The sequence below is a fragment of the Folsomia candida genome, unplaced genomic scaffold (genome assembly GCF_002217175.1).
Source record: "Folsomia candida strain VU population unplaced genomic scaffold, ASM221717v1 Fcan01_Sc002, whole genome shotgun sequence".
In the NCBI taxonomy this organism is placed as follows: Eukaryota; Metazoa; Arthropoda; class Collembola; order Entomobryomorpha; family Isotomidae; genus Folsomia; species Folsomia candida.
The window spans coordinates 13,220,745-13,245,242 of record NW_019091194.1 but is presented as its reverse complement, the minus strand read 5'-3'; the positions used below and the strand labels follow the sequence as shown (position 1 = coordinate 13,245,242).

Here is a 24,498-nt window from a genome sequence, read left to right as displayed (position 1 = left end):
TGAAACAGCAGGCGACGCAATATGGAAAGATTAGATGAAATTCAACGAAGGAATATTATTACAGATAATCATGATTTATTTCTCGTTTCCAGACTGAATTCCAGAATCTCTCCAGAGTTTTGGGGAAAGTTTTGCTGGTGAAAGAATGTCTACTACTGCTTCTACTGGTTGTTTGATACTCAATGGTTGGGGTGGACGGATGTGATGGAATGCGAATGAACCAAATTATCTGGACCCAGAATGATGTTGTGTGAATTCCTGACTTGTACAACGATTGAACGTTATATGTCGTTACGTCCCATTTATGTACAAACTATCATAGTCTCACTTTATGATTTCCCCGTTTTCCATAAGGTTCTGCTATTTTGTGGTGCACATCAGTGAGCCGGCTTCACAAAATATGGTTTAAATTGACGCAATGAAAGTGAAATACGCGTAGTGGGGAGGCTTTTGCTTGGGTTATTAGTAAATCCTCCTTGGATTTATTCATTTTCAGTGCTTAGTCTTTACATTGATAGCACGCTTTATGCGAACATAATTTAAATTGATTGTGAACTTTGGAAGTATAATGCACCGTTATGAGCGAGTGTAATGTAATATACACACATGTGCGATAGAATTTTGTGGTGTGTGCAGTTATAAATTCCGCCCATAAAATACTATTTCAATGTTGTTTAGCCCATGCTCAGCGACTTCAGCGGGGTCATAGAGTCTGATGGTGCAATGCCGTTTAGTTATGGTTGTTACTTTTGAGGGATGGTTGTCGGGCGTCTTCTTTAGCTGGTCTTTGCCCAATTATACTAATCTAATTGTCTTTCCAGCTAATATTATTCCATACGTGTTTGGTCGTTATGTGCGCTCCCAATTACGCCAACTTCACTTGGACTTTGTTATAGCTACCGCTTTTCCCACCGCACAGGAACCAGCATGAAAAAGATTAGAGGAACGAAGCCACGGGATGCAAGAATTCCGTTTCGGTTTGGTTTGGTGTGGGATGGGAGGATTAACGGGAAACGAGAATTTAAGGTGGTTAGAAAAATCTCATTAGTAATGGAGGAATGTGCATCTTGGAGGGCTTAAAAGCTTGAATCTATTTGGACTGGGTGGAGAAACTAGTTTCTAAATTCTAAAAAGAGTCATTTCCTTAACTCTCTCTCCCTCTTTCTCTCGCCCCTGTGTTACGTAGGCCGTGTTTGGACTGGGAGGATGGACTGACAGAGACGACGGTGAGATAGGACAGAGAATGATGAGGAGTATAATCGTTATCTGAGAGTCTCCAAGCAGCATTTCTAAAATTGAGCAAATCAGTTGGTCCTGAGTCTCGCTTTCTCCCTATTACTCGTACATGCGGAGGAGGAGAAAGTTCATGTGGATACCTTGCCTTGCAAGTTGCACATTTCTTGGTCATGGTGCTTCTTGTTCTATCCAAACTCATTCTAATCGTGAGAAGATGGAACGATATCACCCAAGTAAATAGGCGTTTTCTCAATTCCTACATTTAGTCTCAAAGTCACGTTTAACGTAGTGGCCAAAATGTGTTATCGCTTCCATACTAAGAGTAAGATGCCTCCACATCCAGAATCAGGTTGCGTAATTTCCCTCTTTTTCTTCACCCAAAGTAGCGACATTCTACAAGTTTAACAACTTATATCAGTGACCAGCCAGCAACTCAATAAGCCAAATTTAGTTTAGAATTTCATGTGAACGATATCTGGGGATCAGAAAAAGCCCGATCCCACCACTCTAAGTGGAAAGTGGACCACCGAGAATCATTTCATAACGCCGGATACTCATTTCTTCTCCACTGCATACTTTCAGTTCAAACTTATTGTTTATTAGTAAAAATTATTTGACTCTATTTCCCATGCACTTGTCCTCGTACTTAATTTTGTTAAAATTCAACTGGTAATCTATCCCGCTCACCTGAATCATTTAAAGTGAATGTTTCCTTTATTCATTATTTATCGAATCGTGAAACATCCCGATATGTATTTAATATACGCTCTGAAACTCGGCCGAGAATATTTATAGAATAAAACAGTAAACGATACGTGCTTTAATGTTGGCATTCGCTTATTCAGTTCTTGACGTATACGAAATGTCATAGTTCTTCAGGATATTCTCGTGTGCATAAATATTTTTAGAATTTTTTGGGTTGATTGGTTGAGTTGAAAGACTACTCTGTTCTTTGTAGTGATTTAGTCCAGGAAACGTGGGCGCCTTTATTAGAGTCACCGACATTCACTTATGACACATGCCGGTGTGTGTATACATGCTATTATATAAAGTTGTGGAAATTCCCTTCATTTGGTCCGGTCGGGTAGACAAAGAAAGCCCATCTCATTTCATCCTGGAAACTCATCGTCCACAATCAACTCAGGTCATTTTCCGCTTCCTTCCTTCATTTAATATTGCTGCCATCTCATCCTGCAAAGTTGATACACGAGTTGAGAAAACTTGTGTGACACAAGAAACTTGAGACAAAACCGAGGAAACTGAAGCCAACGGGACGAGGAGAAAGCCCACTCTCTCTCTCTCTCTGCCTCCACCCTCATGTGGCGTATGTAGCACAGGCGAACACATCTCGATTGACCAAGGAAAAACGAAGTTAAGCAGACAACTTGAATTTCATCTCATCGTTTCTCTGTGGGATTAAAAGTCTTTTTGACCATCTCATTCTTCATTGGTCAACCAAAAAGTAAAGTTAAGTCTGCCTACTCAATCTAAATCCAGGCCAGAGAATCCAGAGACAAAGAAAAAGTGACTCTAGTCAGGTTTTCACATTATTACTCGAGACTAAACTACCAACGAAACCAAACTCTTCTTCCTCTCCTTCACGGCAGAGTAACGACTTGTGACGTATACGCTCATTTCTTCGCTGCAATGTTGTTGACTATACCATTTCCGTATGATACACTTCATCCTGCCTGACCACAGCAATCCAATTTACGGACTAACTTGACGGAACATACCGGGGTCGTCCATCTTCCGCTTTATACTCGCTATGTGCTTACACTCCTTACCACTTGCTTCCTCATACGTACTTGCCTACCCACTGAGGAGAAACGCATCAACATCACCCTCATCGTCCTGGGGTTCAGCCCAATATTATGCTTCACCGGAGAAAGCATCGAGAAAATGTAACGAATAGAATTTCTCAGAATTTGTTTAGCTTACTTTTACCTCATCGTCGGTTTCCCTTTAGTTCCGGTGTTCTCAAGGAGAATAAAATGTGATGACCTTTTCCTCAAGTTTTACATCTCGTATATATTTTATGTACATATATTCGCAGCTAAAGGTTAGCTCATGGTTGCGGATGCCACGTGCCTTTCTTTTTATCCGTTTGATCAGTTGGATATTAGATTAATTTTAAGTTCTGATCATGACGACTACGTGGTTGGTATGCAGCGAGAGAAGGAATTTCCTCCATTATTCCAACATCTTGTCCTAAAGAAAAACGTTGGGAGACGTCTGTGTGACTAGTGTTTTGACACTTCTGGGACAGCTAATGGCACCGTGTCAATCCTTGGGATTAGTTCACTCACGTGCTTAGGATGAGAATATTAAGAATAGCCATAGGTTCAATACCTCACTGATATTGATTACATTCCATTTGTTTTACTCGATAAATTGAGACATTGACTTTGTCTGAAGAAAAATTATTTCCGTGAGCATTTTTCTAAGGACAGATTGATTCATACTAAATAGAATTAGGTTTTAACCCAAAGCATTGCTGCAATTTTTTATTTTTCATTATTGAATTTGAACATACAAAATAATCATTGTGTGTAATATTTATTGAAATTGAACTTACGAATGTCATGATGATTCTAAATTTTTTAACTCGATTTTCATGTGCTTATTTATTTATCTAACATTTCAATTATGTAAACATGTATTTATCGGAATTTTGAGCGATTGAAGTTCACTAGCTCGGGACGATTCATGACGATTTGTGGCGCAACAATCTAGTACTACATACTTGTTTATATGTTGTTAATAATGTTTCCTGGTTTGAAACTTTCTATGAGAACCTTTGCCTGAACAAAGTTTTTGAATTACATTGTACTCTGCTTTCTTTCAAATATCAGGAAACTCGACACAACAAGATTGTGTTAACTTGAGCAAAAAAGTTATAAAAACTTAAATCATTGAAAAAATTGTTTAGCAAAAGTTGGTTCTTCGAAACAAAGTTTACTCAAACGGTACAAATTTCGAATCAAAATCATTTTGTTCATTGACCACCTTTGAAAATACCACTTTGTATTCCTTCAATTCTAATTTCTCGTGAAATGCAACTTCTATCTTCTTTATAGTTGAATGAGTTGTGGCTTACAGGAAAGTTGAGCAGTTTTTATTGTGGCACTTCCAAATACTGGCGAACAGAACATCAATGATGCTAATGTTTGAAACTACTTTTTTTAAACAAACTTGATTTGATGGAACGACGGTCTATGCAGCAAAGCACTTGGTGTTTGCTGCGGACATTGGTGAATCATCAATTGTTGAAAACAAATGTAATATTAAATCAAGAGATGAAATGAGGAGGAGGAGAGAAAGTTTGTGCATAGGAAAATTGAACATATTATGGCTATTACTTTCACCATTTTCTATAGTTCAACTTTAACATGGAACATGTTTTTGGTTCTCTTGCAGTTCGTCCTCTGGAGGTTACTTTGTTAGGGTCTAATCAACCCATGTCGGCTCTGCAAGAGATTGAAATCGTCTGTCAAAGTGTCGGGTCACGCCCACCGGCCGAAATCTCCTGGTAAATATGATCATGATGCACAAAAAGTACAATCATTCAAATATAATATGCTTTTCTCCTCTCTTTTTTTAGGTACAAAGACGGCATGCACCTCAAGTCAAGCCGGGAAGAGGTTAATCATCTTTATTATTCGTTTTTAAATTTTCCCTTCCCATTTTTCCCACGTGCTTCCCAAATTCCAAAAAAGAACACCTACTGGCAATTGTACATAGATCCTAAATACATTTTATACTGATAATCAAGCGACTTCTACTAACTACGCGTGTAAGTAATATCCCTGTTAGTCGTGCATATGTATGTAGAATGAGATTGAGTCGTGTTATTTGCAAAGAGAAGGAAAGGAATGGTGGTGGAAAATGTGGAAATGATTTCACTTTCAGTCAGCCACATCCTCGTCTGCAGCAGAGTCACCGAACCGAATCTGACGGATCATTACGGACGTCACTCTCTTACATGCATACAATATGTACATATTATAGTTGATCATATCCAAGGGAGTTGGCCAATTTGTATGGATGTTTATGTTGAGAATTATGCATGGAAGAGTGAACCAGGATTTTTTCAAAGTCTTGCATTAATCTTTGTTAGCTAGTTGGTACGCATGTAACTGAGGACCAAGTAATAAAGCGCTGTTCCTACCGTTCTGCGAACCAAAGAACAGGAAAGAGGAATGCCCAGTTATATTAGAAGGATTATGTTACTCGTATTAGAGGGAGAAAGTTGGAGGGAAATTTCTTCATAGAATCTTCCTTCGCGTTATTACAGAATAGTTGAAATAGTATGCAACAAAAAACTTTGTGAGGCAACATGGAAATTAAGGACGTATAATAATGTGGAGCTCGGACAGGCTGCCAGGAGTCATGTCGCTGCATTGTTATACAAATCCGTAGGCGTAGGCAAGTGACATCACTTTATTTGAAAGTCTTACTAATGAGGAATAGTTTTGAGTCGAGACTTTTCACCAACCAACCAACCTCGGTCTGCAATAGAGCATGCAAAACCACAACGCAACGAAGCGAGATGCCCCTCAGCCAGAATTCCAAATTCTCTCCTTCCAGCCATCTATCTCCCCAAGTTAACCTACATTCCCAGTCCCCAGTCCTCGCTTGCCCTTAACTTTATGTGACTATTTTATAATAATCCGTTTACAAGAGTTCCAGTTTGGTGGACCAAGCCGACTTTTGGCTGATGTAGTGCTGACTTGTCACTAGAGTTATGTGCAATAAAATAGCTTTACTGAATTCCTTTTTTTTGGGATGGCTAACCCGAAAGGTGTCGCCTACCGGAAATGTGTCCACATCCGTGTTAAAATTGACCCCTCGAGTTGGAGATCACGAGAAATCTTTAACATGTCGAGCGGAGAACACCCGTTTGGATGGGACCGCACTGGAAGACAGTTGGAAATTGGCCGTATTCTGTGAGTTTTTTGATCGATTTTCTTTATGCTCAAAAAAAATATATCACGAACGATGATGACGATATTCTTCACACTTGCCTGCCGTGTCCTTACATCAGTCGCGTAGTTCGTGGATATGAGACACGAATAAGAGAACGATAACTGATAGCCTATATTGCTACTACATACGTACATACATATCCCTTGCTACCTCATTTCTTCTCCCACGCCGGAACCTATAACTTGATCAGTTAGAAAGATGTCACTTCAAGTGTTATGTTTTAGTATTAGTCATGTCGGTCACACTCGTCCTGGCTGCCTCACCACTATCAGGTTCGAAAGGCTCGTATTACACTCATACCTTCGCTCCTTCTTCTTTCTTTCTTTCTACTTTAAGCTTTCTCCACATAATGGTATTACTTTCGCCCATGTCCTACTTAAATCTCCTTAAATATATGGCACACACACACTTTCTCTTTCTGACCACAAATAAGTACCTTTTACCCATACATACCGACTCCATTGCTGCCGAGACAGTTTGAGTGAGCCAATAGTGACGACGGACGACGGCTTTCTCAATTCGCCGTGGACTCGCACGAAAACGGACACGGGTGTTGGACTCTTTTCCTGTAATATGAAATCCTATCCATCATTTTTACACCGTCACCTTCAACCATTTTTCTCTCTTTTTTTGGAAGGAATGGTTGCATTTCTTTTTCTTCCCATCCGCCCAACTCTTTTCTATCCACTAGATCCTCCTGCTGCTGCTGCTATGTGCTGCCTGCCACTACTTCACATCCCATCACGTTTCATCATCTTTAAGCCAACATAACATAACAGCATATAACGCAATACATTATTACATTATGAGGAGATACCTCTTCGCAGCAAGGCTTCCCTCACTATAGTTTTGTAACGTAAGCCATTCAACGATCCAGCCGTCATTCTTTCTCAGAACGAAGGGAAAAGATGATGCACAGACCGCTCAGTTCACGTTTTGTAGCGTCATATTATTTCCTTTCACCACCCTTGCACAAGAGAAATTCGCACATGCCACCACTTGCTCAAAGTGAGAAGAACTGCGAGAAGAAACCTCGCTCTGTTCCTGTTGACTGAACATCAACATGTCTCGAATCAAGTATCGAATCTACCGACCAAGAAAAGTAAAAGCTGCTGCTGCTGCCAATGCCGGGTTTTGAAGTAGTATTAAAAATATTTTCAATATGACCCTTCATTCTCCTTTATCCGTCTCAAACTTTCGAGCAGCTCCGCACACTCCGTATAGGAAAGAATAATAAGAAGACGAAAAACAAATGATGCATGCGCCCGTCGGAAACGAACCTTGCATTCTACTACTTTGCACGAGAGGAATGTTATGTACTTACTTATGTAGGTATGCGTATGCACATATAGGAGACGAGGACGACGTCGGTGAAAGTATTGTTATTCCAAGAAGAGGCAGAGTTGAGTATTGCTTACTTCTCTCGAGTGTTACGTGACTGGTGGTGAAGACGAAGGGAGGAAATGTGACAAGAAGGACGTCTGAATGAACCGAGTTGAAAGTCAAGATTGAGATGAAGAGGAAATAAAAGGCTTTTGTCTTTTAGTTAACGGAATTCTTTCCTCTTTAATCTTTCCATGCAGCGACGGACTTAATTAGAGACTGAGAGGCGTGAAATGCAGAGAAAGTGGGGATAATGCTCATTTATTTTTCTCCACCGTTACCCTCCGTCTATAATGACAGAAGGGTAGCACCAGGAGAAATATTGAACGTGAAGTAAATACTTTATCACCTTCTTCTCAGGAGCACTTCCACCGTATGAGAACGAGTTTTTGATGAATTCTTCTCATTCTATTTGATAGTTAACCTGTTTTAGGGTACAGAATATAATAAGCGACTTTGCGTTTAAACTTTCCCAGTTGCTTTTATTGCCCACGTACATTTTATAGGCTATACATATGTGTGTGTATGTACGAGTAAGGACATACTTATACGCACTGGCTTAGGATTAGTCAACCATATAATTAAAATGGAGAAAGATTTTCTGCATGTTCCGAATGACGAAATGTGTGGCATAGTCAAATTTTCTGTTTTTCAATGCTTCATGAAAATAATAAAATGCGCTTGTTTCTCATTTGTTCTTGGCACAGGAGACGACGTAGGATGGAAAAGTGGTAGGGAAAGGGGATTAGTGCGGCTATTAGCTATTTAGATTATGGGCAGCAGCAGCAGCAGAAAGGGAGTAAAAGCTTGTAGGCACCCACCATTCTCATAAACTTACTGAACTAAACTTAATCTAAATAGTGGTGCTACATAGATCAAATCATTGCCGTAAATTTTATGCGTTGCCCACACCACCACCACCACCACACCATCCAAGAAAGCAGCAAAGAAAGATTTGGTTTCACTCGACTGTAATAAATTTCATCCCCTGCTGCGCTTCAGGAACATTTTGCTTGGTCTTCCTTGAGGTCGGTGACAGAGGGACCTAATAATGTGGTGGTTGTAGCTCTTAACTCAGTTTTGCTCAACTACTAATAAGCAGCATATAATCACAGGCATGGTTGGATAAACAGATGAACGCGCTTTTAATTGGATGTAATGTCTGGGTGAATTTTATGTACCAAACAAAAGGTCGATCAAGTAAGCAAGCAAGTTCTTCATTCCTCTCGCTCTCTCTCTAAATCCAAGCACCGCAAAGGCAGAACAGATTGTAAACATTAGTTTTCTTGTTCCTTCATCGGATTTCTTCACGCAGTCAAGACTGCTAAACTTAAAAACCCAAGGATAAAGGGAGTCCGGAATAGAAGAGAGAGTGGGTGTGTGTATGTGTGAGCGCATAATGTGTTAGATTGTGAGCTGAAAGTACCACGAAATCTTGAAAAAGTAATGCAATCTGGAATTGAGGTTAGTGGCAATCTAACAATGATGATGATAATTTCTTTTTCCCCACTTTCACCTCGAATATTGGCCCCAACATCCTCATTTCCCAGCACCACTGGCGGGTGAAGCACCTTAAAAGTACATAAAGAAAGTAAACAGTGGAACGAAGAGAGCAATATCAAACACCACACTTTTACCCACTGCATTATTACATGTATACCATCGACCGAGTGCAGGAGAGCAGGCAAAGGTATATGTTCTGGATGTTATTAAGTGCATAATGCCAATCGTGGCGACGACCAAGGCGGCCGAGCCAGGGAGAAAGTAAGACGAAACCTTATTACCCATTCTATCAGCCGCATTCTATAGTGCATGATATGGCATGATGCGATGCTCAGCCAAAAAAAAGTGGAAAACAGTGTTGAAAATCCATAACGCTGTCTTGTCAAGTTCTCTTCAGATGAAAGAAATTGGATACGTATACACACACACGTATAGACAACAGTAGATCCACCATCATACATATATATATATACGTACGGACGTAATTTAGTCTGCAACACCAACCACGTTTTTTTGCAACCACCAACAGGATAAGCTTCCAGGTCGCAATTCACTATCAAGTACCAACTACACCCTAAGGGAAATCGAGAAGAATGAGAGAATTGAACGTGGTACGGGGTGAGCGAGTGAGTATATAGAATGCAGAGCTGAAGAAAAGGTGATCGTGTGAATTTTCACCACCACCACCACGACCGACCTAAGAATGAAAATGTGGAGGTGGAAAGAAGATGTGCAAAAATGTATTTTCACTCCAATTGTTCTACTTTTCTTGTTTTCACGTAGTCAAGTGTTTATTCAGAGGGAATACTCTGGGTGGATATTTCCTTAGTTTAATTTATTTGGGCAAAAATGCATTTCTTACTTTATATGAGTAATGCGATTAACATACAAAGAAGAAATGAGCCTATTAGTAATATATGTACATGTAAATTAACTATATGTACATATAAAATATCACAAGTGACAAGTGTGCTGTCGTATCATCGTTCGTGAAGCCTATAAGTTTGGATATGCATGTGTAATTGTGTGTTGATAATTTATGGGAGCAATTGTTATAAGTAAAATTTATTTATTTATTCTTTCAGTCGTCCCGATTTTAACACTCAAACTGGGATCAAACCTCGATGCGGAAAACATCCGTGAAAATGACGATTGCTACTTTGAATGCCAAATCAGATCGAATCCGTGGGTATATAAAGTGGTCTGGTTGCACAACGTGAGTACTTGATATTACAATTGCTAAAGTTTGCTTCATGGCTTTGCTAAATTGCATTAATTGTTGCAAAAATATTATTAACTTAAGTTTTTTATTTCTTTTTTGGTTTTTGGTCCGTTATTCTATTCCTCCAAATGATACGAGGGATATGGCTATAATTCTGAGGCTTGTGGGTAGTGTTACATAACTTCAGAGTATAAATAAATTGAGATCTCAAAATATGATGGTGGTATTTATTATGAGCTGCAGCTCCCAAATTTACCAGTTCTCTTTATTTCAAGCCTCATCTTCGCGTAACTGCATCTTGTGAAATTGTTGGGAAAGTGGCCGTTTTATGGGAGATTGCCTTGTTCAGTTGGTTTTTGGCAGAGTTGAGATTGGCTTTGAGTCTTTTGAATTTGGCATATGTCAAGATTTTACTTTACCTCCAGCACTTTGCCCATTCTCGAGAATAAAATAGCAACAAACCGGTACAAAGTACAGCGATGTCTACACGGTTAGTTGTATGCTCTGTGGTGCATGAAGCATAAAATGAGACCTTTGGTAATGGTAAACTCCTACCCCAGCCATTTCTCCATCTCTCAAAGCCCACGACCACTGCCACTATCGCCCAATACCACCAACTAACCAACCCACTGACTCACATTTTGTACACGAGGCTTTTTAATATCTTCATCATCAACCCACGCTTTATTTATCCACCTTTCCCATGTCTGTCGGATGGAACAGCGTTGTTTCCGATTATGCAACATTTTAAGACGTCAAATACTAAATGAACAAATGAGGAGAGCTATCTCGGTTTGATGGTTTAGTGTGATTGTATCATGGAGAGTTATGCATAAGTATCTGTAGGATTACGACTGAGGAGGGTACGTGAGTTAGCATCAACATGATGTTTATGATTTCGCAACATATAAACTGCCCCTTAAAATAGCTTTTATATTTGTTCCTACTCGGTGAACTTGCACGTATGTACCTACGTGAATACGTTCAGTGGATTTTAATCATGTAGGCAGTTCTTAGAAGAAAATGCCTTTCATGCCTCGTGGAATTCTGAGAGTTTCACTGCCGGCCAGATTTATTTTGATGTCTGACTCTACTTACATCTTTTCACTCACAACCTTTGATGATGATCAACCATATCTTGTTCTTGTACGATTTTGTTATACGTCATAATGCCCTCCATTCCACAATAAACACATAAATATGTAGGTCTGTAAGTGTTGCTAGATTTCAAGTTTGTGCTCCATACTCCAGTTTAGATTTATATGAATTGAAAACTACATAGGCTGCTTCGTCTCGGATTTCCTAAGCATCGTGAGTACAGCCAAATATGGAACAAATTGTCTGAGGGTGGAATTAATTTTGGCAATTTATGAATATACGTACATGCATGCTGAATACATATATGCGAGTCCAGCCTCTCATCATTGTATGTAAGTGTGTATATATACATATTGTAAGTAATAAAATTGTTACTCAATTTTCAATCGTATTTTGCACATTCAAAACTGTGTGCATGTGTGTGCATACGAAGAGGCATTCCGAAACCTAACTAACGACGATCTAATTCACATAAGCCTGAATCTGAAGTAGGATTTCGAAACTTACACCAAAGTAGAATAAAACTTTGAAAAAACTGGAGGGAATTGGCCTTGTAAAATCTACTGCTACTGGCACTTTCACCGAATTTGCGAAATATGTAATTTTTAACCTCTACAAGGCTGCTGACTGCTCTACTCACACATTATCCAGATACATAACTCTTGCCTGTAATAGAAGAATACGCAATGTGTACACACTTTCATGCTCTTCAAATTAATTAAATATTAAATTAAACTTTTGAAATAAGACATTTTTTGTTGAACATTAGAGCGTATGCTGCCTACAATTTTGTGTGTATAGAGTTGGTGCGCAATTTGAAATTCCTGTTTTAATGCGAAATAAATTATTAGCATTCCACATGTTAGGCATATAAAAGTTAAGTTTCACAAGAAATCGTTTTTTAGAGAAACAACATAAATTTGCTGAGCCAACTTTGGATAATTAGGTCATGTTCCACCAAATGAAAATTTGTGAAATAGTTTTCACTCCATTTTAATTCTGTTTTACAGAAACACAGAATGAATGAACAGTGTTTCACAATAATGAAATAGTGAAGCTCATCGTCGTCCTTCCTTGCATCAGGCATCCGTGTTACACACAGTCAGCCAGCCTGTCTCATCTAAATTCTTTTGTGTTGCTTTTCCACAATGAACGTGAACACGGATTCTCAAATTTTCACTCAGCCATTCTCTCAAAACTAGGAAATTCATAATGAAAACTAAAATTAGTCGGTTGCAACCAACATGCTTGACTGTATATCTAGCGGAACTACATAATATTCTTAAAAATTTGAACTTGTCCGATAAAATGCGTATTCATTTATGTATTAAATATTCGCCACAACATGCACACGTTTTCAACTGACAACTGAACGTTATTGATTATCTGTATAAAGCTAATTTATTGATGAAGCGGATTGTTGATTGAAATATTGAGAAAATAATTACAAACAGAACAATGGTTGCTAATTTGTGAAATGTAGCAACTCGCGCCATCGCCCACCCTCATCACGTCATACTTTTGTTAAAGGTTTGACATGTATAAAAATGAAGCATCATTAAGCTGATAAGTCAAAGTAACGTGTTAACTGTTTTTTTAAATATTGGTACAAATACGTGGAAAGTTGGTGTATGTATGTACGTACTGGATACATGCGTAGTCGTACTGCATTTACATGAGACGCGAGCATGTTTTAGCAGTTATTTTGTGCTTTCTCCCGGTCACGCTCGTTCCGGTTCATATCCGCTTTGAATATTGTTATCGTATGTTTTGCATATTTTAGCTGCATCAGACGCCTTTTACTGTTTTAATGAGCACAAAAGAAAATTAAATTACATTAGGACACTAAACCCATATGGCATTAACTTCCAGTTTTTCACTCAGCTACTACGCTTGCTGGGCTGAACATTAGGGAAAAAGCCAAGTACTGTGCCATGCAGCATTGTTCCTTTACGTACGACTACACGGCCAAAAAGTGAGAGTCGGTCGGGCGGTCGGTTGGGCCTCGCTCGGCGTTATTTAATTAGATTTAGTAATGATGTATTGCTCATTTGCCTTGTCTGGCCATGTTTCGTTGTAGTTTTATGCACACCGCCTTCTTTGTTCTCCTGGAAGTAATTATGAGGGTATTTTTATATATTAATTACAGGGTGTCATACTGCAACATAATGCCTCCGCCGGCATTATAATGTCGAATCAATCACTGGTCTTGCAGAAAGTCAAGAGAAATTTAATAGGCCAAATAATGTGCAGTGCTACCAACATTCAGGTACTTTTACACATAATATAATAATGACTTTCATTTTATCGAATGGCGAAATTAATTTACTTTTCTTGTACTTTTTCAGGGCGATGGAAGATCTAACCCCGTGGAGCTGAAAGTGATGTGTGAGTAGTTACTCGGTCTATTTTTAGCTAAAAGAATTTTCCAAGGGTGAAAACTTTCTCTCTTAATATTTTTTTTGTGGGAAAGCTTCGCTCTTTCTGAGATAACTGTGAGCTGGACAAGATTTTCAAATTTTCACCACTATTTTATGCATAGTTCGTGTGACCAAATTCATGTGCCACACATATGTGATGGAGAAAATTGTGGTTGGTACGGTGTGGTTTGGTGATGAACAAAGTAACTCGTGACATGTACACAGGTTTTTTCTTACAGTTAAAGCAAATTATGCTTCAGAATTTAAAATGAGAAAGTGAATTAGTTTGAAACCAATGTTGAACTTGACAACTTTTTCATGCTTAAGCAAAATAATTTGCCTGTGTAAAGGCTTGACTAGACCACTAAGGACATTATTGATGGGTAACCCTTTCGCCAATTTTGTTATTTCAGTCCGCACGTTTTAGGAACGTTGTTGCAGGTTTGTAAAGAGGAAGGATGAAGGGAAGGAAAAAAGTTTAGACATTCAAATCCTTGGAATGAAAATGAAAGCTTTGAGTAGTTGAAATGGGATGCATAATTAAACTAAAAGGGTTATCACAAGGGAATAAAATTCTGATGAGGTTATTTCAAAAGATGTCTTCGGCTCAGCACTAACTACAACTCCAATCTTTAAAATTTTACCATCACCACTACCACATCATCATCATATGCATGCTCACTATTGGAGAGTCACTGTAGAAGGAAGCAAAAGAACATAAAAATCGCTGGCAGCAGTGAACCCGTGCCGCTATGCAATGGCAGACACTAGAAAATTATTCCAACAACCTTTAATGATATAATTCGTAATTCGTTTTCTTTCTCCTTTTGACACAGACAAACCATTGTGCAAACCGGATCAGAAGGTGAGTGGTTTAATCATCACTGGAGATTAGATTACTAACAATGAACATATTTAACTCTGACAAGGTTGGGTTAGAGAGTTCTTATGATGATCTTATCCATGACCATTGTGAACAGTTAGTTAAAATTATCCAACCTGAAAACTTGGGTGTGTGCCTGGACTTTTTAAACTGAAAAGAGTGAAACTGGAGTCTAATATGTTAAATTCACAAAATAATAATGTTGAAATTTTGGCAAGTACATATTTAATAATACTCACGTAATTTTGCTGTGTTTCAGAGAGCCTATGGAGTTGCGAAAGGCGAACAAGTTGAGATCGAATGTCAGGTTGATTCTAATCCAACGGCTGAAAGTTTCAAATGGGCTTTCAACAATAGCGCTGACAGCATCGACGTTCCACAAGTATGAATTGTTATCCTTGTATATTAATTTATGCAAACAACTTTTAATCAAGAAACAAAGCACATACATTAAAATTGTCAAAATTTCTGCAATATAATTCATGTCTAAATGGAAAACAGTCTGGAGAAATTTTCGGCCAACTTTGATGGTAGTATTTACAGACAAATAACGATGCAGGTCAACAATGCATATTATACACACACGAAGAACAACACATGCTTACGTCGTTCCATGCTGGCTGAGAGGAGTCAGCTCAGGAACAAAGAAATGTCATGTCGTCCCTTTGCGCTGCTTGACTTTCACTCTATATGCAAAATAAGAAATTGAACAAATTCCCAAATCAAGGCATAGCATATTTGCTTGGAACATTACGGTGGCTATATTTATCGTTTCAATGCATCCCCTTGAAACTTGGTTCCGTTGTGTTTCATTTAAAAAATTGACCAAATTTTATATATGCATTTTAGTCGTATGTGTAAGTCACATGTGTAGTAAATCTTAATATACTTGCATTAATTATATGATTACGCGTAGAATTACATAGTCAGCACAATATTCGGTAATGCTTCCCTAACGAGAATTAGACCAATTACAACTCCTTTGGTATAAAACCATGCACGTGGATATCCTCTTATCAGTCAATGGATTAAACTTGGGTTGCGTAAGATGCTGTACTTGCAGAATACGTGAATTTTGTTACATGAAATCAGGACATTGCAGAGATAATATGTAGTCCAGTGACTGCAGATTTGGTGGTGGTTAGTTGTCTGTTTCCCTCTTTCTCTCTTCCGTGTAATTTACATTAAGCTCAACCCAAAACCTGGGACTTCAACTTTCTCGCATTTTCTAACTTGTTCAGATCCCAAATCCAACTAAAGTAAACGACTTTGCTGGGAGGCTTAACTTGGCACAATTTTGAATTTTGGAGAAATAGGTAGAGTGGTGGAGCAGAGGCAAAAGTTGAGGAAAGTGCTGAGGGAGTTTAAGTAAAGTGAACTACAGTTTACTCTGTAAAGAAAGAAGTCCCAAGGTGGAGTGGAATCCATTCCTCCAATTCTGCATCTCTTTGAAGAATCCATTTCATTTGCACAAACTGACTAACGCTAACCCATTTACTCACTGACTTTCTCCATTCCTCATACTGAATACTGAGCAGCCCCTTCTTGTGACTGCACTGTCTAATTTCTCCAAATTCTAATGCTCTAAATTGTGCAAATGGCCCAACACTTCATGTTTGAATCAAAACTATCTCTCTGCAGCTCTTTTGCTAGCCACATCACGCCGAGGATTCCACATCCTTCTAGAAACCCTTCTATAACATTGCAAATTGAACCGTAATGTGCAGCAGTCGTATTTACCTACAATGAAATGAACGCTATGCATGAACATTGAAGCCTGATTTTCAATAACTGGAAAACTTTCCAGCCAGTACGTCAATTTCTACTACATGCACATTCAAACACATTGTGAACAACAATGAAGAATCACTGCTAGCAGTATTGATACCTAGATGGTGATAAACCATGCACGTGTTATGTGCATGTACAAATACACGTCTAAATATGTACATATGCAGTTGAGGAAACGTAAACCAACGGAAAATAAGTTGGTGGGCTCGGACATTTCCAGAATAAGAGCTAATTTCCTAATTTCACATTTTGCTTACAGGCACGATATTCCACCAGCTCAAATGCCAGGTTGGGATCATCCAGCATCCTCAAATACACGCCTCACACCGAACTGGACTACGGATCTGTCATCTGTCTGGCATCCAACATCATTGGTCAGCAAGTGGAGGCTTGCATATTCCACATTATTCCTGCAGGTACGAATTCCCTCCCTTCAGATATATTTTCAAAAGGTTATTACGAACGGGACGAGCCTCGGGTGTGTTGTTCATTTAATGCTGATTGATCTACATGCATCCATCTCATCGCCACCGTTTCATCTCATTCAGTCCTTGGATGAATTTACATTTGCGAAATGAGCTTTCACTTTCACTCATCTCCTTGTTGTTTCGATGGATGGATGCATGCATGATGGTTAACTACGTGTGTGCATGAGACTACGGTGTGGTAAAATAATTGGATTGATTAAATAAACGAAAGTGTTGAAAAAAATGAAGGTGAGAATGAAATTGTCGTCAAAATGTACCAATCCACCACCAGTTATTTAGTCACTGCTGCACAACACGAAGGTGCGGTATCACGTTTTTTTTTAATTTGTTTATTTTTTGTCGCAAGTAAGCATATGTCAAATGTGCGTAAACCTGGAATTTACTCAGTAAATGTCAATAAGTTTCATCCTTTACAATATCGAATTGTTTTTATTTCGTTGAAAAATGTGGCATGAAATTGCATACATATATTCTAAATTCTAATTCAATTTCAGGCAAACCCGATCCTCCGTTCAACTGCAGCGTCCAAAACATAACTTCCGAGTCACTGGAGGTAGAATGTGTCGAAGGATTTGATAATGGTAATGGAACTCAAAATGCAAATACATAAATGTGTTTTAAATCACCCCATTTCTAATTTCCATAAGTTTCTGAAATGTTAGAATAACTCAATTGTATTTTAATGTTCCCGTCAATTTTATTTACTACCAAGTTCACCGTAAAAAATCTTCATACGCGTGGTTCCTTCAGCCGAAAGCAGTCCCTAAAACATTTTTTTATTTAGGGATGCCGCAAATTTTCCACATGGACATTTTTGATGCCGGAAACTCTCATCTGTTGTCAAATGTTACTTCAATGATTCCATTCTTTGTTGTGAGTGGGCTTCGACCCGGTCAAGCCGTGCGATTACTGGTCTATGCAGCCAATCGGAAGGGAGGTTCCGAGAGGATCATCATGGAGGCGCAAACTATTCAAGAAGCTGAGAAACGCACGGGTAAGGGTAAGCTAATCCTACGCATTACTAGTAGTTGATCACTTTCAGTTTTCAGTTCTAAAAATATGAACCCAATTAACTTTAAATCGTTCGTAAACATTTTATAGAACCCCATGCCTGTGCATTACCCATGTGCATTTTTTAATTCGGAAATGAATATTTTCGTTACTTCGTTAAATAAGGCTACAATGATGAATAATAGAGGTGTGGACATTAATTTTCCATAAGTCGTCGCGTGTTTTACATTGTCGTTCATTTGCAATTTACATCGGAAATTATGTAGAATTAGAGTAGCGCTTTGGTAAAACTACAAGACTGGAGCTCAATTCGTCGTTCAGGGACGTGTATGTAAGTGTAACTTGATTTGTGTTTTATGAATTTTGACTCACAAACAAGAGTTGAAACAAAAATATAATGCATATTACTGAACACAAAGCATGTAACTGTGGAGGCGTTTTGAGAAGAGATGATGACATCTTAAATACTAGGGCTGTTATATTAGCTGTGTTGAGTACAAACGAATACAAAATCCTTCTGATCACTGCTATCCTCTACAAAATTTAGGTTTCATTTTTCTTCACATGTTTGTGGGTTGGAATTTACAAAAATTAAACAATTATTATAGATTTAAATGCAAAAGACACTTGCAGTGTGAGTTTGAGAATACATTAAAGTAATACAATTCCACTACTTTTCTTGCACATTGCCAGAATTTTAAATGCAGGAAGCCTCCTGGAGAGATAACACTTTTCGCTATTGGGAATGGTGGGTGGTGGTGGTGGGGTGAAAGCACTGTAAGAACTTGGTCAGGAATGGATGAGGGAGGAAGGCGTGGATGGATGTTTCATTCCGCTGTTTCTGGTGGACAAGTGTATAAAGATATTTCCTCTGACAAGTTCTTCTCACAAGACGGAAATGAATTCCATTTACAAGTGAGACTCCTTTGTCTCCTTCCTTCTTGACTCTGTCTCATAAATAAGCCATGCTATACATACACACACCCGACCAACCAGCCAACGCTCCAACTTTTCTCCTCCTCTCTCCACTTTTAGCAGCTTTCTCCAACCAAATATATCTGCACCTCTTCCACCGGCTCATCAATTTCACGTGTCTACATGAAACACATGAATTTCGCGAAATGTGTGTAAGGATGGCTAAAAATAATGGGAAAACGTACTGAAATTGTTACGCTGCGTGAGTTAGGTATTTCCGAAGAAATGTATGAGGTATGATAACGAGTGCACATTTAAACGATCATCATTTATGTATGTAGTTGGTGTTAGGTCACCTATAGCTCGGCGTTTTTGGCCCAAAACCGTATCTGTTTTACGTGGCATACTTACTTCAGCGTGCACATTTGAGACGTTGATATTAAAGATCAAAGGCATGAACTAACTTGGGTTCAATTGGCCACTTTAAAAATATATTATTCCAAAAGAGAGTTAGAAATAAAATTACTACATATTTGCATATGGGGAAAATGAGATTAAAAGATGCAGAACTTCTCAAGATTACAGCACAGATTTGCATAGCTCGAACCATGACATATTTGTTATTTATTCTCGGATTATGGATATATCATATAGGATATGTTGCTAAATAAGTCGAATATTTTCCACTAATTTTTACCTGATCAATGCCTTCTTTCTAGAGTTAAGACAGGTAGAAAGTTATATAAGCCCTGGGTTTGGCTAAAAATGAACGTGTTTCTGACTATATGCATGACAAGATATTATAAAATATGATATGCTTTTCTTTCAGCCACTCAAGTGGACTTTGAGCTGACGCCAGTGTTGGGAGTGTGCGTAGGAGTTGTTTGCGGTCTGCTGGTTGTGGCCCTCGGGGTTGTCCTCGCCTTAAAATTCCGAACTGAAAATCGACACAGTCCTGCCCTCAAGGTCACCAAAACTGAGTATCGTGTCGACATGGACGAACCGGAGGAAAAGAATCCGGATATTATTCCCAGCTCAAAGGGTGAGAGAAACAAAGAACTCGCTAGAAATTGCTTGAGATATGATAAACATCTTATTGACAAGTTTTGCTTGGAAAATACAAAAGAAAGTTAGAAATGAACTGATACTTATTTTTCCCCCAGATTCCGACTATTTCTACAATGACGGACTTTACAATAATGGGCCAAAGCGAAATGGTAGTATTACAGAAAACTTTCAAAACTGCACGTATTACAGTAACAAGGTGAGTAACACACATATATCCTAGTTTGCATGCAATTTAATAGAATAATAATTTTGGTAATTGTTTCTTTAACCGTTGCAGAGCAATTCCGAAATCACGTACGCCGAGTTGTGCCTGGACAACAATGGCACCGGGCCGGCGAACGGTGGGCCGGGGATGCTGGTGGGAACGGTGGGTGGTGGTGGGAATTGTGGATGGAACACGATGGACAGAAAACGTCGGCGAAATCCGTTAGATGAAGCACCTCCTCCTTCAAATGCCATCATTTATGCTACAATCGACCACAGAGCAATTAGGACAAATGGCGAGCCCCCAAATCACCACCATCAGCAACAACCTCATCAACGGGAAATTGTGTCAGTCCGGACTCCACTTCTTGTGAACTCGCAGCAAGAAAGTTGTGTGTAGAACTGTTCAAAACTGTATGCACAACAAGCGTACATCCAACCAAACCAGGCCAATGACAAAAGTCCTTTCCCTCAGCATTTACACAATTACATAATGTGGTGATATTAAAATATGTTTCTTATATAATCTTAACTATTATATGTCTAATATTACTGTAACGTACAACGTATGTACAGTATACTTGCGATGACGATAGGCATAATCATGTAAATGAAACGAGTAACTAAATATTAAATACATGTACTACGGCATCCTCTTAAATTTATTTAGGAGAGAAACAAATATTTAATATGAAATGAAACTCATTATTATTATTATTATGTACTAGTTTATTTATACTCCTCCTCAGAGTATGATCAATGTAAAGTTAACACAGGAAAATGAGAATTATCAAGTTCCAGAACTACATGTACTATTTGCCAAATTTTGTAGGATTACGAAATGTCAAGGAACTACTAGGTTTAGGTATATTTAATATAAATGTGTAGCCCCGAGTTGTTTCACAGTATTTTCAAATTGAAAATCTCAATGTGTAAATATAAGTTTTCGATGTCTATGACTTGGTCGAGATGCAATTTACTTCATGGCGTATGTACCGATGTCATGTCAAATAGTCACAATGTCATGAACATCACCACTTTACCGATCTGTAAAGCATAGGAAAACCCAAAAGTTTCAAAATGTGTATTGCAGTATTTTTATATATACAAACCTGTGATCTGATCTCAATTATAGTCCCATAGTACGTAGGCTGTTTTCATGCACAATTGTATTTAAATATTATGTAGATCGGGCTAATCAAAAATGTAATACTGTGCATATGTATATTATTCGTGCGAGTGTGTGTAGCTTGCTATATGAACGTGAATTATGAATTGAATTTGTATAATACGTAATTACGCTAATGTCTGTAATTAATGAATAATGTTATATACACATTTTCTTCGTAGTTTATAACTAAACCTGGTATTCGTCGTCGTTATTATTATTAATTATGAGAAAGCGCAATTATATTTTTGACCTAATAGTAATTAATTACTGTTACTAATTATAATTGTATATGGTCAATGGACGTTTTATGAATTCAACCGTCATGTGTTGTAATAATGAATGAATTAGTTGTTACATTGCATGTATGTAATATGCGTTTTGTGCTAACACTAATTTACAGAGCTGCAATACTCAAATAATCATGTAATATCATATATGTGAAGGAAAACTAAAAATAATAAAAATTGAATCGAGATAAAATAAAAATCCCATCAAATTGATATTACCAATTTATTTCCCAAACAATCAAACTTAATTTTGACTTGATGGCTGCTCGACAAAGTTTTTATAATATATGGATTCAAGAAACTTTACAGAATTTTATCATCCATCAATGAATGAGAGCGACGGCATTGGCTAGAATAATTTTCTCTATGTACACTATATTTATCTGCAGTTGTAAAATGACTAACGGTGGAATTGTTTGCAAGCTCTAATGATGTTCTGCAGCTTCCTTTGCCCTGATGTCGGCCCATTTCTTCTTATTCTCAGGAGAGTTTGCTAAAATTCAAATAAATATGAGTGTTGATTGCAATCTTCTTAATATTCTAGTTTAAAATAAGTAGCACTTACCAAGTCTGCTAATCTTGTAGAAAACTGGAAGAGATAGAACGCAGCCGTAGATCCAATAGCGGAAAATCCATTGATTTTTGAACATCCACTTATACGGGAATTGACGAACTTGGGAAGTGAAGGTGTAAGGGTACTTCATCGCCCTTTCTGTCACTGGGAATAACCCATGCCTAAAAAAACAGCACATTATCAATTCAAGTTATCAGGATTGAAGATGAACTGTTCATCTTGAACAATTAAGTGCTTCGTCCATTCTATGTTAATAAATACAAAGTAACTGAATTAACCAATACAACAACCAACTTACTCGGACCCTCCAGCGACCTTATCCATCTTGGAGGAGGTTGTCCTGTTCAAATTTCAATTTTGAAAGAAAAACTTTCGTCCGCACCCCTTAAACCGGACTGGATGGATTTTCTTCTTGCTCTTTCTCTCCTGTTCAAATCAGTCCCGCTATCTCTCTCGTCACCTTCGTCACGAGGCCGAATTAGTTACCACCAGATGGGAGGGATAATTCATGGAGTGATAACATACCATTCTTCTAAAAATTTTAAATTGGAAATTTTGATAAGATAAAATATTTTTTGTAAACTATTCATATTTGCACATTATTCTAATTGTTTTCAGAATTTTGAAATGTTGGTTCGAGTTGATGATTGCTCCAACGTGGGAGCAATTGCGCACTGACGCATGCGCACCATCTCGCACTCGCACTCACTCAGTCGGTGCTGGGAAACTATTTTTCGTCATCTTGCTTGAGTAGTTATCCAGTTGCCAGTTATCCTTCATCCTTCATTCGGATTGATTGGTTTGATTGATCTCGAACATTTCAAGTATTTCAAGAACAAAAGGTAAGCAATTATAATTATAGAATGAAAGGTCAACTTCTTGGTGAGGCCTGGCCTGTTGAACAACTTTTAACTTTTGAATCAAAATTTTTGATATTGCTACTGATAGATGCCTAAAGTAAAGTTGCAAAGCTCGGATGGAGTCCAGGTTGATGTGGACGTCGAAGTTATTCAATGCTCTCAAACCATCAAAACCATGTTGGAGGATTTGGGATTTGAAGAGGGCGACGAAGAAGTGATCCCGTTACCCAATGTCAATTCCACCATCTTGAATAAAGTCATCCTTTGGGCTACTCATCACAAGGTAGGTTTTTTACAGGGCCCTAACACCTAATAATTTGTTAGTGTTTGTTATATTTTGTTTACGTTGTTGACTTTTTTCTGGAATGTACAGGATGATGCTCCACCTCTTGAAGATGATGAGACCAAGGAGAAACGAACTGATGATATCAGTAGTTGGGATGCAGACTTTTTGAAAGTGGAACAGTCCACTTTGTTCGAGCTGATTTTGGTACAAATATTAAATATTTATTTAATCTTGCCTTCAAAGTCATGTGTTGATAATACTCAATATATCCCTATAGGCAGCAAACTATTTGGATATCAAGGGCTTGTTGGACGTGACCTGCAAGACCGTGGCAAACATGATCAAGGGGAAGACCCCCGATGAAATTCGAAAGCAGTTTAACATCAAGAACGACTTCACTGTTGCTGAAGAAGAACAAATTCGCAAGGAGAACGAGTGGTGTGAGGAAAAGTAGTCGCATTCGTGATAAGTTGTACGTAGGGCGAAAAATAGGGTGGGACAACAGCAAACAATTTTTGATAGGCTACCCTGCGCACCTTTCTTTTATTTACAATACAGATAAGTTAAGCTTGAATTTTTCTGTTTCATTTCCTTCAAATGCATATTAAATTCAACAGTTTCCTAATTACTTATGATTTATTACATTTCTTATTGGCATTCATGATTGCTACAGTATTACTCTACGGAAAAACTTGTATTTGTAATATTCAATGATGACGTAAACATAAATTAAGTTTATAGTCGGATTTATGGGGGTATACATTCAATCCTTTTTTGAATCTCAATTTTCCCATAATCATATTTCGTAAAAAAGTTTCATAAATCTACTGAAGATTATTTCTAAATATGTATATATTTAAACAATTTCCCAAAACTTGATGAAAAATTGACGAAATCCTGACTAAATAATAAAGCATGCCACGCTATTATTGATATTTACGCACTATAAAACGTGTTATTCCTTATCATTCGTACGAACGAAAACTTGCGAAGCTTATCAAAGATAAGTGATCATTGTCAAAATAAAGCGGTCATTTTAACGTAACCTTGCATGCAAACAAAAACTGCAACGAAAGCGAGTCTCCCGATGCCCACTCCATTTGATTGCC

General features: G+C 38.1%; 3 protein-coding genes across 4 annotated transcripts in view; 2 read left to right on the top strand and 1 right to left on the bottom strand.

Moving 5' to 3' along the window:
* LOC110843470 (nephrin) overlaps nucleotides 1-22,018 on the top strand; it is a 99,051-nt gene extending 77,033 nt beyond the window's left edge. Inside the window, exons 10-23 of one of the 2 annotated variants that reach the window (XM_022089435.2) lie at nucleotides 4,657-4,768; nucleotides 4,841-4,880; nucleotides 6,041-6,185; nucleotides 10,197-10,327; nucleotides 13,581-13,700; nucleotides 13,780-13,819; nucleotides 14,688-14,716; nucleotides 14,994-15,116; nucleotides 16,785-16,941; nucleotides 17,508-17,594; nucleotides 17,798-18,007; nucleotides 19,769-19,981; nucleotides 20,103-20,203; nucleotides 20,285-22,018. In XM_022089435.2, the coding sequence (XP_021945127.1) occupies nucleotides 4,657-4,768; nucleotides 4,841-4,880; nucleotides 6,041-6,185; nucleotides 10,197-10,327; nucleotides 13,581-13,700; nucleotides 13,780-13,819; nucleotides 14,688-14,716; nucleotides 14,994-15,116; nucleotides 16,785-16,941; nucleotides 17,508-17,594; nucleotides 17,798-18,007; nucleotides 19,769-19,981; nucleotides 20,103-20,203; nucleotides 20,285-20,611 (1,835 nt within the window). In that variant the 3' untranslated portion in view covers nucleotides 20,612-22,018. Of the gene's footprint in view, nucleotides 1-4,656; nucleotides 4,769-4,840; nucleotides 4,881-6,040; nucleotides 6,186-10,196; nucleotides 10,328-13,580; nucleotides 13,701-13,779; nucleotides 13,820-14,687; nucleotides 14,717-14,993; nucleotides 15,117-16,784; nucleotides 16,942-17,507; nucleotides 17,595-17,797; nucleotides 18,014-19,768; nucleotides 19,982-20,102; nucleotides 20,204-20,284 lie in introns of both variants that reach the window. The other variant, XM_035848723.1, reaches the window with a different exon arrangement.
* LOC110844187 lies at nucleotides 21,879-22,701 on the bottom strand. The gene is made up of 3 exons (XM_022090331.2): nucleotides 22,542-22,701; nucleotides 22,235-22,404; nucleotides 21,879-22,162 (listed from the first exon to the last, which is right to left on the bottom strand). The coding sequence occupies exons 1-3, from the start codon at nucleotides 22,565-22,567 to the stop codon at nucleotides 22,095-22,097; spliced, it is 264 nt and encodes an 87-aa protein (XP_021946023.1). The 5' UTR covers nucleotides 22,568-22,701; the 3' UTR covers nucleotides 21,879-22,094.
* A 223-nt stretch (nucleotides 22,702-22,924) lies between these two features.
* On the top strand, nucleotides 22,925-24,324 carry LOC110843081 (S-phase kinase-associated protein 1). The gene is made up of 4 exons (XM_022088995.2): nucleotides 22,925-23,085; nucleotides 23,192-23,386; nucleotides 23,477-23,593; nucleotides 23,667-24,324. Exons 2-4 carry the CDS (start codon nucleotides 23,192-23,194, stop codon nucleotides 23,841-23,843), a joined length of 489 nt encoding a protein of 162 aa, XP_021944687.1. The 5' UTR covers nucleotides 22,925-23,085; the 3' UTR covers nucleotides 23,844-24,324.
* Nucleotides 24,325-24,498: the final 174 nt, after the last annotated feature.

Excerpts from the sequence above, each read along its gene's own strand:
- LOC110844187 (XM_022090331.2), bottom strand. The coding sequence starts at position 22,567 with ATGGATAAGGTCGCTGGAGGGTCCGA. Across the intron at positions 22,405-22,541 it reads AAGGTCGCTGGAGGGTCCGA|GCATGGGTTATTCCCAGTGA; the intron begins GTAAGTTGGTTG and ends CTGTTTTTTTAG. Across the intron at positions 22,163-22,234 it reads CTACAAGATTAGCAGACTTG|CAAACTCTCCTGAGAATAAG; the intron begins GTAAGTGCTACT and ends TTTGAATTTTAG.
- LOC110843081 (XM_022088995.2), top strand. The coding sequence starts at position 23,192 with ATGCCTAAAGTAAAGTTGCAAAGCTCGGATGGAGTCCAGGTTGATGTG. Across the intron at positions 23,387-23,476 it reads TTTGGGCTACTCATCACAAG|GATGATGCTCCACCTCTTGA; the intron begins GTAGGTTTTTTA and ends TGGAATGTACAG. Across the intron at positions 23,594-23,666 it reads CTTTGTTCGAGCTGATTTTG|GCAGCAAACTATTTGGATAT; the intron begins GTACAAATATTA and ends ATATCCCTATAG.